This window comes from Macaca nemestrina, chromosome 10, assembly GCF_043159975.1.
Source record: "Macaca nemestrina isolate mMacNem1 chromosome 10, mMacNem.hap1, whole genome shotgun sequence".
NCBI classification, from domain to species: Eukaryota; Metazoa; Chordata; class Mammalia; order Primates; family Cercopithecidae; genus Macaca; species Macaca nemestrina.
The window spans coordinates 125,393,130-125,408,386 of record NC_092134.1 but is presented as its reverse complement, the minus strand read 5'-3'; the positions used below and the strand labels follow the sequence as shown (position 1 = coordinate 125,408,386).

At 34.0% G+C, this 15,257-nt stretch overlaps 1 protein-coding gene across 9 annotated transcripts in view; it reads right to left on the bottom strand.

Moving 5' to 3' along the window:
* Positions 1-4,335: 4,335 nt before the first annotated feature.
* The window catches only part of LOC105481511 (LIM domain only 3), a 62,061-nt gene continuing 51,139 nt past the window's right edge, over positions 4,336-15,257 (bottom strand). For all 9 annotated transcript variants that reach the window (XM_011741204.3, XM_011741160.3, XM_011741141.3 and 6 more), the window contains one exon: positions 4,336-7,235. In XM_011741204.3, the coding sequence (XP_011739506.1) occupies positions 7,130-7,235 (106 nt within the window). In that variant the 3' untranslated portion in view covers positions 4,336-7,129. The remainder of the gene's footprint in view (positions 7,236-15,257) is intronic.

Here is a 15,257-nt window from a genome sequence, read left to right as displayed (position 1 = left end):
TGGAACAGTTCACAGCATCTTGCTGTGCTGCACTCTGCGTTCTTCTCATGCCTTTTATTTTTGGATTTCTGGTTTTCTAAGGTATTGTCTCTCAAAACAAACTTTTTAAATTGACACCTTAAGTAAGAACTACACACACACACACACACACACACACAGACACACAAAACATAACCTACTAGTCAATCTGCCTGCATTGCATCAGGGTCTGTAAAAGCTATGGGTTCCCAATTGTACTCAAAAGGGGAAGAGTTAATGTAATGTATGCAAAAGAATTGTCATACAAAAGAGAAAAAGCTAAATACGGTCTATGTGGCTTGTTTCTTCTATTGAATGTGTATTTACTTATATAGCATCAATTTGTATTCATCTCTATTTTCTAAGTAGAAAAGATTAAATGTAAATGTAGAGAATTAAGTCAAACCATGCCAAGAACACAAAGTGCTAATCAATACAATTGGGAATGCATGATAATCAGTTCAGAAGTGGGTCCAATAATTTGTGTGAGAAAAAGAATTAGCCAAATATCCTAATAGGAAATTTGACTACATAGGTTCAAGTCCTTATTTCTGAGGGGACAGAAATCTCAAAATAATCCTATAGCTTATAATGAGACACTAAAATTGCATACATATGATTCCTGTTGATTTGGGGAAAAGCATTGAGTTATGAAAAATTATAACCTATAAGAAAGACTTGGAATTATGAAAGTTCCATTGATGTGATAGAGAGGATGACTATGAAATTATTGGCTAACTTGATATGCACTGGCTGAAGTTTGCATCATTTTGGACAGCATAGCTAGTTCTTGTGCCCAACCAAAGTTCGTATAGTCAATATCACAGATCCTGTAAGTTTAGTAAACACAATATTTTCTACATTTTTAAAGGAATTACTATTAATGTAACCTTAGAAAGACATAAAACAAAGTATAGAAATTTTAAATTACATAATATTTTTGTTACAGCTTTAAGTATATTTAAAACAATATGTTTGACCCATGGTGAGAATTTTTGTCTGTTTTTAAAGTACTTGAAACTTTATTACATGGGATTTTATTAAAATGTTTAGAAGAATTTGACTAAGATTCTAATCAATGTTTAAATGGTTGAATCTGATTTCTTTAATTTACAAGTTTTGCTTTATTAGCTGCTTAAATGGTGTTCAAATGTTGAGATAAATTGTATTTATTAGAGTTGTATGTTTAATAAATTGGGCATTAAACAAAGAATAAGTAGCAGCTAACATTATATTTTATGTCTCTCAGGGAAATAAAAGTTAAAGAAGACTGGTATGCTGCTACACCAGGGTGGGTGCCCAGAGTTCTGACATACATAGTTTTTCTAGGGCCTTTAATTTTTTTTTTTTTTAATCTCATCTTCTGGAGGTTTTAAAATATCAAAGACAACATACTCATTCTGGAAGTAATACCAAAGACAAATAATATACTTGTTGTATTACGTTGATTCTGAGACTGTAGCCTCACATTATCACGGCATATTTATCATGATGCTGAAACTTGCAGCTTTTTACTTCAATGTACCCTCACGTTGATGCTGACCACCTCTTGTTTTCATTACTGCTCTACGAAGAATCCTCTATTCTTGGTACCCTAGATTTACAGGCTCAAATAAATGCCTGCATGATGTGGTTGAAAGAAAGAGCTCCCAAACAGATTGAATCTAGGAAAATATAATCACCCTCATGCCCAATTTTTATCTTGAAAGATAGTATTAACTCTGATATGTTTGGAATTTTTGCTCAAGCATAAATAACTCCTAGTTCTTGACTATTCCCAGGAGCTAGAAAAAATAGTGACAATAATGACGACAACCCTATAAAAGATGATATGGTAGATTGAAAAGCACTAGACCTAGAAAACTTGTGTTTAAATCTCAGGCCCACTACTTTCTGACTGTATGACCTTGGGCAAGTTAAGTAACCTGTCTGTGCTTTCATTTTAATAGTATCTATGTCACCGGGGTGTTGTGGGAATTACATGGGTGTGCAGAACTACCTGATACATGGCAATTGTTTGGTAAATATTCACTATTATTACTAAAAGTTATTGAAGATGGGTCATATGAAAACGTTACATGCTTCAAATGAACTGTTTTACTTTTGGTGATTTAAACTCTTCTCCAGGGGCGGGGTGAAAAAAGATTTTGATAACGTATTATCTGAATGTCTCTTGTTCCCATTTTAATTTGTACTGTGTCCACTAAATTTGGCAGAGTTAATGCCAACCACTTTGCCCATGAAGCCAAAATATTCTGTAATCATCCCTGTGATACCAATTTCGAGTATTCAGCTTCTGAGTCCAGAATACCAACTGTGTAAAAACTGCGGATAATTCCAATTCACTTTTGAATGCAATGATCTGAACCAAACACAAAACCTAGCTGATCCAAGATGATTTGGTCTTTATAATTTTGTGCATTACGTGATCTGCACACCCAAAACAGGAGTATCTTTGAATTTAACATATTTTCCTTTTCAGAAAACAGAATTCTTTTAATTAAAAACATTTTTAAAAAGTTCAGTGTGTGTAATTGTTAACACCTGCTATGTGTTACCAACAGATGTTTCTTACTTACCTAAGGGAACTGTTGTAATTATTCTATAAGCTTATTGGAATGGCATTTACCAAGATAGTCGGGGAAGTTTAGTTGGTGACTTTTTATGTCATGTTTGGTATTTTTTAAAATCCCTTCCCCTACTGCTGTCAATACCCACAAACCTACCCCAACCAAGCCTGCCAAAAGCAAAAATGTCATTTTGGGGTACCAAAATGCAAAACTGGCAATCATCATGCATATTTTAGTCTTCATGAAAAGTTACTGAAATTAAATCATGTGTACACTAAAGCGTTGTAAAATTTACTCAAATTTACACAGCTATTCTTTGTGCTGTTCAACATGGAAGTCTTACAGCTTGATGATAAAAGTAAAAATATACCTTTCCAAATGATAATACCCTTCTAATAGCATGGCCTCAAAGGAAGCTCCAGTAAAAATGAGAGTTTTCTTTATTTTTCTGGCCGTTGATAAAGTCTTATAAACCCTAGGCATTCTGAAATCTTCGTTTATGAAACTAATCACACAATTACCTACAGGCATGTGTTAAATTTGACACCGATTTCAGCCAAATAATGGACCAACTGCAAACAATGAATAAAGAGAGGCAGCTTCATTTATAACTGCTATTTCCACAGAGCTCTATTGTAATCATAGCAATCTGAGGGTGACTCATTAATTAATTGATGTTCTTTTTTATTATGTGCTATTGAGTTAATGAGTAATTTGTGTGAGATAATTCTCTGAACACATTGATTACTTGAGATATTTTCTGGGGCTTTCATATCAATGACATGCTGCATAGGTAGAAGATGCTATTTGCTTTTGTGTGCTCATTATAAGCAGGTTGAGATGAGCACAAACCAGTGCAAAGACACGTTAAAGATATTTGATATAGGCCAACCCTAAGTCTGCCCAACGGGAGGCTGAATGCTCAAGAAGAGGCCTGTCACATAGTAGGTGCTCAATAAATGTCAATTGAACTAATGGCTATTAAATCTCTGCTTTCTATTACCTTAAATTACATTAAAACCACATCTTAAAAATATCTATAATAATGTTTTTAAGAAAAAGTAATGATCAAAAAGACTTTTGCTAAAATTGTATTTTGTGCCAATGGCCTATTACAATAAACATGCAGATTGTTTTTGCAACTTACTGAAGTGAACACTAAACATGTTTGGCCTTCATAATTTCTATGAAATTGTTTAAGTGACGATTCAGAGAGTGGTTTGCCTAAAGTGATAGTTGAAAGGAAAACACTTTTGTATGGCATGTTTTACTACAGATATAATTTTCAGTGCCCTGTTTCAGTTAAGGTGCAACATCTCTTCTGCAAAAATGTAGAATTGAGTTTCCTGTTTTAATTCATTACACAGAATAGAAAATTTGAAATTTAATCTGACAACAGCAACAGAGTTGCTTTCAGAAAGATCACTTAAAATTTGTATAAATGCGCAAAATTACACCCAGCAATCGCTACCTTCATGTTTGAGAGTTTTATTTTCCCCATAAAAATAAACAGCAGGAAACGACCTAGCTCAGAGATCCTAAACGTAACATTCAGAGAAACATTTGGGGTGCTTTGTCTATGTTTGTTATGACTTAGCTTTAGAAAGTAAATGTCCTCACACACCTTTTTTTCTTTTCATGGACTTAACATATGCTTTCTAGAGATCACCTTAAATTTTGCCGATTAAGTGCAATCAAATAGTATAACACCCCTTTTATTAAAAACATAAATCCAAATGTAAAAAAGTGAAATGAAAGAATCCAGCAGATATTTATTAAGCAAGATGAAAGTGAAATTACAAACACAGGTCAGCTTTAAACTCAGCACTCTGTTGGAGTGGAGGTGCACGGTCCTTCATCATAGGCAGCCTATGCGAGATGCATCTTAGGAAGTGAGCTTTCGCTGCTCAGAAATCAAAGCTCCATCAAAGGTGTCCTACTGGAGGCATCAGACAACAAGCTAAATGACGTTAGGGCTACACAACACAAAGGAGAAAGTTGACAACAATTCAGGGGCTTTGAGTAGTCAAGACAATTAGCTTAGTACTTCAGGTCAATAAATGCTACAATTTATGGGCAATTAGCTGTAAAACGGCCTATAGTTGAAACATTATTCCTGTCTTGTTTCACAATTTCATGGAGATTAAAGATAATCTAAACAGATTAAGGCCTTAATCTTTAATCCAGGTGAGTAATTTTGTTTGTAGTAAAAAGCATAAGAAATATTTCTCAGCATATTATGTGAAAGAAAAAGTGAAAACCTTGTTTGGTCTTCCAATGGCAAGGATAGTTGAACAGCTTCAAGAAGCTGAGAGAAGTTTTTTTCCCAATTTACAAGTATTTTGACATATAGATAAACAAAAGCAAAACCAGCTAAACCTTAAAAGATCATCTGAATAAGATACTGACAATTATAATTTTACATCCACGTGAATTTCAAGCAATTGTTAATGGGGACCAGCAGGGCTGCATTAAGAAAACCACTTTTCACTTCTCTCTCCCCCACACATTTTTAATGTGTCTTGCTTTGTTTATTTTGGTTATGCAAGTCCTTTCTCTTCATGAAACAAGTGTAAGGCTCTAAGGCTAAAATAATAGTTATTTTTGTAGGCCCCAAATAGCTATTTTTGAATTTCTTTCTTTAGTATATCTCAAATCTGGGGAACATGGGACTTGAAGATTCCTAACCATGAAGCATTTGTAAAAATACATATCATTCACTTTTCACAGAACCAGTTTCTTAAAAATAAGAGGCAATATCCAGATTCACATGCATGTTCATAATAAAGCTTTGTTTTAAAACAAATCCACACCAGCATTATTTTCAGCTTAATATTTTGGCCCCAACCCAAGAATCCAGGTATAACATTTAATTTTCATCTGTAATGCATATATTGTAAGGACAAAATATATATGCAAATAACACTGGAAAATATTGTTTCCTATACAAGTGATCGAGAAAAAACAAAGAAAAAGCAAACCCATAGCACTAAGTTTGCTGTAGTGAAAATATGGTTAATGGTGCCGTGTAGAATTAGATTTGTTGAAAAGTAGTTCTATTACAAGGAGCAAAAGCAAAGAAGCAAGTTTGTGGGCAGCCCAGAAGAGGGGATCATATTCTCATTTACTTAATTGTAAATTAAATAATCATTCTCCATAATTTCTGTTTCTAGAGCTTTCTTCTTTGTATGCTATCATGTAAGGTAGTACTCTTTCACCTTAAAAAATGGAAAGACAAATTTCAGCCTAAGAGTGATGTATTCTGAGTTGGTAATTACTTAAAACAGTGAGAGAGTAAAACACATCAAACTTAATGCGTTTACTTTTTGAACATTAAAATAAATGTCAGGTAAATACAAAAAAAATATAATCACTAGCTCTCAGCTTTTTATCAATCCCTTTGTTTCTCTTCTTCTAGAAGATTCTATGAGCATTATGTTGCTCTGATCAAAAGTAACCTCACTACTCAAATACCATCACAGCTTCAATGTGCATTATAGTGATTTCAGTAGATTCACACTCAAATCTTTTCAGTGTCATACATTTATTAAGCCATAAAGTTATTAAACCCTCAGCTCTTGTGGAGAGATCTGGGCAGAATTTATACAACAAGTTTAATTTATCGCTTAAAGATTATCTCGTAATTGTGGTAACAGATTTTTAAAGTAACCCTTTGGAAAAAATTTTACATGATACCCAAAGGCACTAGTTCACATAAGGGGTGTGGCTGAAAAAGCAAAACAAAGCCATTGTGTAGGTAAAGAGCACACAAAAAAAGGATATTAAAAGGAAACCTGTTAAGCTTTAAAGTTATTCTAAAAATGGCACTTTTCACGTTGGTATAAAATGAAAGTGCTTTAAGATGAAATTTTTATGTATTTTTTAAAGCTTATTTTTAACCCCCTGAAAATAGGGGGTTATAACAAGAACACTGATAGACTCTAACTTATAGCGGCAATAAGTAGCAGATGTCACTAAAATGCTCTGTGTGTGTCTTTATTTTTTAGTATTTTTAATGTTGATAGACTTGCTTTATCTATCTGTGTATCATTAGTGAGATTTGCTTTTCAATTCTTTACTAGAAAGTTACAGCTCATTTAAAATAGCTGGTAAATACAGAAAGCATAAATATACAGTAAGTTTAAACACTGATTGTACTAAATGCAACAATACAAAGAAGCAAACGGAACACAAATGGTAACACAATAAAACTGTATTACATTTGTGCTTCAAATATTACAATACATTATATACAATAGTCCAAAATAAACATCTCATGCCAAGTGACACAAAAACGAATAGCAAGCAAAAAAATCCAGCAATATGTACATTACTTTTTTCTTTAATAATAAACATTCAACTCTGAACTGGGGCAATTTCACTACATACAGATGCAGTCCGCCTTTTATTCCATATAACCATCCTGCCTTCCTATATCTACGCTATTCAGTAGGTTCCTGTGTCGATTCTTATATACACGTGGAGCAAAAAAGATAAAAGAATGTAGTGCTTTGTATTCTTAATGGGGTGATGTTGATAGATCAGCGAACCTGGGGTGCATAACCTTCTTTCATTAAACCTTCCTCGTAGTCCGTCTGGCAAAGGATCATGTTATTCTTTAGGAAAAATTTGTCTCCAACACAAAATCTGAAAATATTTTAAACAATAAAATGTGGTTAAGACCATTTCATTTGGATCTATAAATATGAAGATTTATTTTCCTAATAATAGTTTCACATGGTAATTCTCTGAATCTGAAAAACTGGCTTAGACAGTTGTCTTCATGATCAGAATTAAACCATTTACCATTTACTTCATTTAATGAAATGTTGCACACATTTGAAATCTTGCCTTTGCATGCAAAAATTGTAAGGATATTGAGATATACACTTTGGGCACCCAAGATGACTTGCTTTTTTTTTTTTTTTTTCCACATTGGAAATAAAAAAAATAAAAGGAACTGATCTGTATTTACACCCATTAAAATAAAAGAAAGAATGGTAATAATGTTTCACTGCAGTAATTATGGATGATTTCATCTCTGGCCATTTAGGCACTTAATAAAAAAGGAAAAGGCATTAAAATGAATCAAACAATTAGAAAATAGCCCATTTTAAAGCTTCCCATTTAAAGCTTTCTTTTACTCTGTTATTAAAATGTGATTAAATTTTAGTAATCTAGAAGTAATCATTCTGAAGTGAGAGTTGCTCTAGCATTAGACTCTGATGCTGAGCCATATTCCTTTGTTTGTGGCAAGTTCACTAACATGAAATAGTAGATGTCATTTCTTAGAGCACTTCCAATTTAACCAAAGGGAGTAACCTAAATGAACTACTTAATATTGATGTGATAAATTAAACGAGTTTCCAATAGCTAATTATGCATTTTATTTTATAAAGCATTGTTTAATGTGCAAGCCTGTAATGTTTTTAATAAATGTTCTTTTTGTATGATTTCCCCATGGTGACACTTTGGACACAATTAAGGTCAGAAATAAATGCTTTTTCTGTTTCCGGTACATTTAACAATAAAGTAACTCTGGGGAGATCTGTATATATATTTAATTGTAACAATTTAACCTTCAAACAGTGGTGTCTGGTAGAGTTGACCCAGTAAAACTACTTGTAATTATACAAGTTGACCTCTCTGACCTTTGATAGTAGTCTCTCTTTATCAGATAGTCAATTTCAAATGATGTTCCAGCAGAAACCTTAGTGGATAGATTAAATTGTGTAGTGAAAACCACCCTTTAATGTTTTGTGAAGTTGAAGGTTTAAATGAGGAGCAGTTGGACTGATTTACATTTGCAAAGATTGGAATGCTAGACAAACAGTGAACCTATTTTTTTTTCCAACGGGTAGCTTTGGAAATTTATCCTTATACTAGCTAAGTAGATAGAGGGGAAAATAGTGTAATAAAAAAAAAAGTAGATTGAAAAGAATTAGCTTTCCTCTTAAAGGAAAATTGGTCTGTTTATTTGTGGAATTTACTTTTTTTCTCCAGGATTACTGCCTGCTGATGGTGTTGATTGAAAGCACAGACTATGCACTGATCTTGAAATCCTAGGGCTGTTTGTGGTCAAAGCTACTGGATACAATAAATAATTCAAGGTTGGGGCTTTAAGTATATTTTCCTTGTATTAGTTGTAACCTGTATCCTTTAAATGTTGCCCTTCAATAATGATGTTTGTACAAACCGGTTTGACAATATCCTGATGACTAGGATATGCTGAATAAAAGGAAGTATTTCTCTTGTTGAATAGACCTAAGTAGTCAAACTGATAGCTTATTTTTTATGTGAAATTATATAAAATAGCCATGTAGAATATGTTTACTGTTCAAAGTTATAAATTTATATTACTGTTGAAATTAATTTCGACTAATATGCAAATAATAAAATGTCACCAAAAACAAGTAGATTCAATAAAACACTCTTGTGTTCCAGCTGATATTACTAAATCATTTTTTCTAAAAACCACTTAATCCGGAAATACTCTCTTTTAACTCCATATTGTTTAAAATTTTGCTTTACTTCTTTAGTAAGCCCTAAAATTCTACTAGCCATCAAATAAAAACGTTTTCTTTGTCATGTTCCCATGTTATGTCATGCCATTCGTACCTTTAGAGGCCTTCACGTTTAGAAAATTTGTATTTGTAGAATAATAAATTCAAGGTAATTATAGTGAGAAAACACAAAACCAAGAGCCTGGGGATCTGTCTTGAATCCTGCCTCTATCACCTACCCGTTGCAAGACCTGGGTACAGTTCAGACCATCCCTGGCTCAGTTCCCCATGTGTAAGAGAAAAAGAGCCCCGTAACTAGATTATAGAGAGGTTCAAATGAAAAGTGTCTGAAAGGCGGAGAGGTATAGTGCAACCAGTAGGGTCCAAACTCTACCTTCCGACTTTCGATAATTGAAACTAAAACTTTGGTTTTTAATACCTGTGACATCAGTCGCCTTTGTAGGCTTGTGGCAAGGAGTAGAAATGAAATATCTAAAATCTTACCTCAGTGTTTGGACTATAGGTAAAATAGCCACCTTTTAATACTTACCATATGCTAAATGCTAAGCATGTATGTTCATGATCACATTTATTCCCTACATCCAACCTAGAAAGTAAGCATTATCATGGCTTTTTACAGAAGAAAAACCTAAGATTCCATTCCAGAATTTAAAAACCCTGCCCAAGATTCTCTAGTTAGAACGTATGTAATAAGGGAAGGAAAATAACCCACGTCTTTTTGGATTCAAGACTCAAGCTTTTACCTGAGGGCAGTAAAGCATGCAGGCTACAAGAATAATGTGAAGATTAAACGGCAATACAGGGTGTAGCTGGGTTCTTTGTAGGACTATTATTCTTTTGCATAACTTTTCTTTTTTTTTTTTCTTTTTTCTTTTTTTTAGACGGAGTCCTGCTCTGTCGCCCAGACTGGAGTGCAGTGGCGCAACCTCGGCTCACTGCAAGCTCCGCCTCCCGAGTTCACGCCATTCTCCTGCCTCAGCCTCTCTTTTGCGTAACTTTAAAAAAGTGTGCCTACTATTCAATTAGGAGGTATATATACAGCAACAGAGGAGGGGAGAGAGAGAGAGAGGGACAGAGAACTTTTCTAAAATATCCTTACCTGACACATTTTATTACTAATACGCTATCAACTGGATAAAGTGCATTTTATACGCATTTCAATTTATACTTAAAGGTCAAGATGAAACAGAACATGGATGAGGGATGTCACATTTGCACATGTGACTCAAACAAAACAGCCTTGAAAGCTGTGGTTAAGAGCAGATTATGATTGGTATGCAATTAAGGTTGATACCCTCTTTAAAAAATGCTTCATATATACATATAAAGAAATTTGAGAGACAGCAATACAGAGTACGTACTTAACACATTAATCTGTAACTGTGATTTTGTAAGAAATGCTAATTTCCAGTGTTATTTAACCAACTTCTTATGAGATTCAGCATTTGCAGGAAAAAAAAAAAAGCATTATGAAAGGAGTGATAGCCAGAGGATACCGCAAGTATATTAACAGGCTACAATTACTAAAAATAAACATAATCCTTCTTGTATTCTGACCCTAATTACTTGTAGTATGCTCAGTTCAATTAGTTTTACCCTCATTTAAAAAAAATTATGGTAAGGAATAAGAAGATGGCCAATCGGATTATTAAACCATCTGATTCTGATGTTTTGGAATTAATATTAGATTTAATTTCTAGATATTTTTGAGTGCTTCTTCATATAGTCTTAGAGACTTGAGAAGTATATGAAACAAGCACAACTAGTAAATCATCCTTATAAAATATAGTGCTTAATTTTAAGCAGGTTATCAAAAGCCTATGCTAAGAAGCCTCCACTGGTAACATCCCTTTTAAGAAATAAAAATGTTAGCCTAGCCATCTTCTTTTCCTAAAGTTAGTGACTGACAATTATGATTAATTTCTATCTCACAACACTTAGATAACAAGGGAGATCCAATCCATATTTCTAGTGTCTATACTTTCCTATTCCACATCTTCAGTTAACTGTAAGTTAGAGATTTCTATACTATACTGTTTTCAGTAAGAGTTCTGGGTTGTGTACTCTATTCCACCACTATACACCTGTGAACAAATTTACTGTCTTTCCCACTGACAATCCGGTTGTCATTCTACATCTCACCGCTAACAACCCTTACTGTATCAAATTACACTGCCCGCACCCCAAATCTTGCTATACATTATTCAAAGTTTACCTTACTTTAACTCCACTATATCGATTCACATTTATATGCTCTTAGACAATAAAATACCTCTGTTGAAATGAACCTGACTCCAGAGAGGGAGACCAGATTCCTTGGGTTTAAATCTTGAGTCTACCCATTTCTTCTTACTGTAATCTTGGGCAAGTTACTTACATTTATTATACTTTACTTTCCTCATCTGTCAAATGAAGCTAATAACTACCTATTTATGGGATATTTTGAGTATTAAATGAGTGAGTACATGTAAAATTCTCAGAACAGTGTTGGGTGTTTGACTAATACTTTATCAGAATTCGCTATCATTACTATTTGGTAATGATAATCTTTTCACCTTTACTTAAGGTGTTCCCCAGCAATAAATATTTCTCCCCTTTTTCTGTCTACTTAAATTCTAACAATCCTTGAGTTCCCATTCGCTCCATCAACATCCTCTGACCATGTAAATTTGCTTATTCTGCTCTCTCCCAAAGCACTTATTTATTGGTGTACTGTTTATTTTGGTGTTTCACAATTTCTCATGAAAGTGTAACTGGTTTCCCATTATAGTCAGCAGTTCTGCGGGAAACGACGACGAGTTATATTTCTTTTGAACCCTTTGCAGAACCATCATAAACTGTACTACCACTTAAGGTGTGTGGTCAATAAAAATTGGTTAAGGTAGATTCATTCCAGAAACCAATAGCTTTAAATAACAAATGTATTTGAGATGACTAGTTTAAATTTGTATTCATTTTGACTTTTATTTAATGGCTTTTCAAAGACTAAGTTTACAATTTCATTTCCTCTAGGTGCTTGCTCTCTTTCTACTCCTCCATATGCCTACCAAACCGCTTCTCTAATCTCTGAACATACTGAGCTGCTTTTCATTTCCTAAACCCGTCAAATGCTTTCACATCTGCATGCCTTTGCACGTTGCTCAATTTGCTGAAAATTCCTTTCCTCACTGCTCCCTGGCTCCCTCATCTTCCCCAACCCCCAGCAGACACACTTCCTATAAGTCAACCAGTTCTAGGGAGTTCTTTTTGTTAAGACTCAGCACATCAGGCTTTTGATGCTTCCCTAACACTTCAAGAAGGATGGCTGTCTCTTCCTTCAGTATAGATCTATTTAGCATCGATTACACTCTTCTGTGACTCTTTGATGTCCTGTGTCTCCCATAGCTCTGGACACCTCTAAGAAATAAACTAGATTTTATCAACCTCAGCTTCCACAGAGCCTAGCACAGTGCTTTATTCTGAAAAAAAAAGAAAATTAATTGTTACATAATTTTACTTATTTGGGAGAATCTCATTACAAGCTTTTTTTTTTTTTTTTTTCCTTTTCTTACAAAACTATCATTTAGTTTTACTGAGTTTTCTAAGGGACTGATTCACCTTTAAGAAATTAACCAGTTATATAGAATCTTCCAATTCTGAATGAGATTCAAGATACCATAAAACAAGCTTAAATAACCCTCCTGCGGTACCTTTTAAAATAGAGAAACTAGCAGAATTGTAATGCAGGATTCACATTTTAGCTATACTCCTCTAAAAGGGGCAGAGGAGATCTATATATAAGGAACAATCAATCCTGAAAGGTTATTATTACTGTTACTTTTTGAAATGCTTTGGATCTTAATGATACTTTGATTTAAAAGTTAAGATGAAATGACTGCTGAATACAATTCACAAACCTGTGTAATTCCACAACTTCAGAAGTCAATAAAGTTTGCTTAAGGGAAAATGCCTATGAATTACCTATTTGCCTTGTGTTTCACTTGAAAAAGTGCAATATTGTGACAACAATTTGGCTACTGGAAGTGGGATATGGGTTTCCTAGAGGGGACTGAAGCAAACTTCAGAGTAAAAGGAGAATCTCCTCTATTAAAGCCTTCTGTATCCTGGGTAACAAAATTTATCTGCTTTGCTTGACTGATGAAGATTAGCTGACTTCTTGCATTAAAGAAGTTTGTCTTGTAAGGGCTGAAGTGACACGACAATAACTAAGTGCTAATTGTGCATAACCAGCACTAAAGATATGCAGTCCCATTATGGCATGTAATAAATGAAGCGAACACAGAAATATATTAGGTACTTTAATAATGATACTAGAATAGTATTTTGCAGCAATAAGAATGTGAACAGTTTTAGAGTCAAAATTTAGGAGTGTTTGTCTTACTTGACTGAGTTCTCCTGAGGAGACAGACTTAATCGTGAATGCAACTTTTTATTTCAATGGTGAAATAAAATTGATATATGATTTGTAAATAGCATTAACAACCTACAATTACTTTGCATCATAATAGAATTTAGGCTGGGTTTAGCACTTGAATGATGTTTTTATTTTCTATGTAGAACATGGATAAAAAAGGTAAGCCTACTTAATAGAAAAAAATGGACAAAGGACATAAACTGCCTACTTCTTTAAAAGAAGGAATACCAAAGGACCACCAGGAATCAAATAAATGCCAATTAGAAATTATAGTTAGAAATCATCACTCAAGGTGGCAAGGATTTTTTTAAAAAAAACATAATTCCTCGAGTGAATGTGAGGGAATGCGTAGTTTTATAGATTTCTGCTAGGAGGGTAATTGGTATAACTTTCCTGGAGATCATTTAGCAATGTACAGCATATGCCTTCAAACTGTTCTACACCTTATTTAATAAATTATGCTCCCATGAATTTAACCAGATAGAGATATGAGCATTTGTTTTTTATGCAATCTGAATATCTACATTTAGCAAGAAGCACTATTGTGATATAATGTCTTGTGGGAAAGTCAAGGTAGCGGAATATTACTTGGTAAATTACAAAAATAACTAACTTCTGAGAGCCTGTTGTGTTCCTGACATTTAATATAAGTTATTTCATTTAAGTTTCAAACTCTGCAAGAGAGGTATTAGTGTTTCTATTTTATGGGTGTGGGAATCACATTCAGAGAGATTAAGTAACATACTCAAGATCACACAGCTAATACATTCGCTAATATATGGCGGTGCTGAAATGTGAATCCCGTTCTCACTGTAAATGTCACATTCTTTCTACTGTTCTACAGGGTCTCATGAGAAGATTCTGCATCAAATAGTGCCTTTCAGAGTAAATTACAGTAACTGAGAACTTGATGCAACTAATACTTATCGATTCTATACTCCATTCAGGTGTTCTCACAGAAACTCAGTGAATTCATTTTCATTAAAATCTATCAAGTGTCCTAATTTTTGAAATGTTGTATTTTTAATATGTATATTTTAATATTCTAAAATCCTCTCCATTTATCACATAAAATAGGTGCCAGTAGTATATAGTTTTCACAGAAATAAAAAAATATAACTTTCAATAAGAAAAAAATGGAATTAAGTGATAATACTTTCGAGCTGAAAGAATTCTCTGAGATGAACTAAATCGGCTTCATATGTTACACATGAAAAACCTGAGGTCCAGAGAGGGAAAGTTTTGGTTTAAGATCACACAGCTTATTAGTGGCAGAGCCCATATTAGAATTTAGGTCTCCAGATTCCCTGTTCAACACTTTTTCAAATGCTCCTCTCCAATGATGATAATTGTTTAATTATTAGCTATATCTGGCCTGATTCTCAAAGATAACTGAAATAACTGCAAAAGTACATATAGCACAGGGTTAAAATTTAAGGTAAACATCTACAGTGGGTGGGGGTGGAGGCTCATGCTTATAATCCCCACACTTTGGGAGGCTGAGGTGGGAGGACTGCTTGAGGTCAGGAGTTTGAGACCAGCCTGGGTAACATAGTGAGACTCCATCTCTATACAAAATGAAAAAAAAAAAAAAATTAGCCAGGCATGGTAGTGCACACCTGTACTCCCAGCTACTTGGGAGGCTGAAGCAGGAGGATTGCTTGAGCACAGAAATTGAGGCTGCATGACCCATGTTAGCGCCACTGCACTCCAGGCTGGGTAACAGAACCA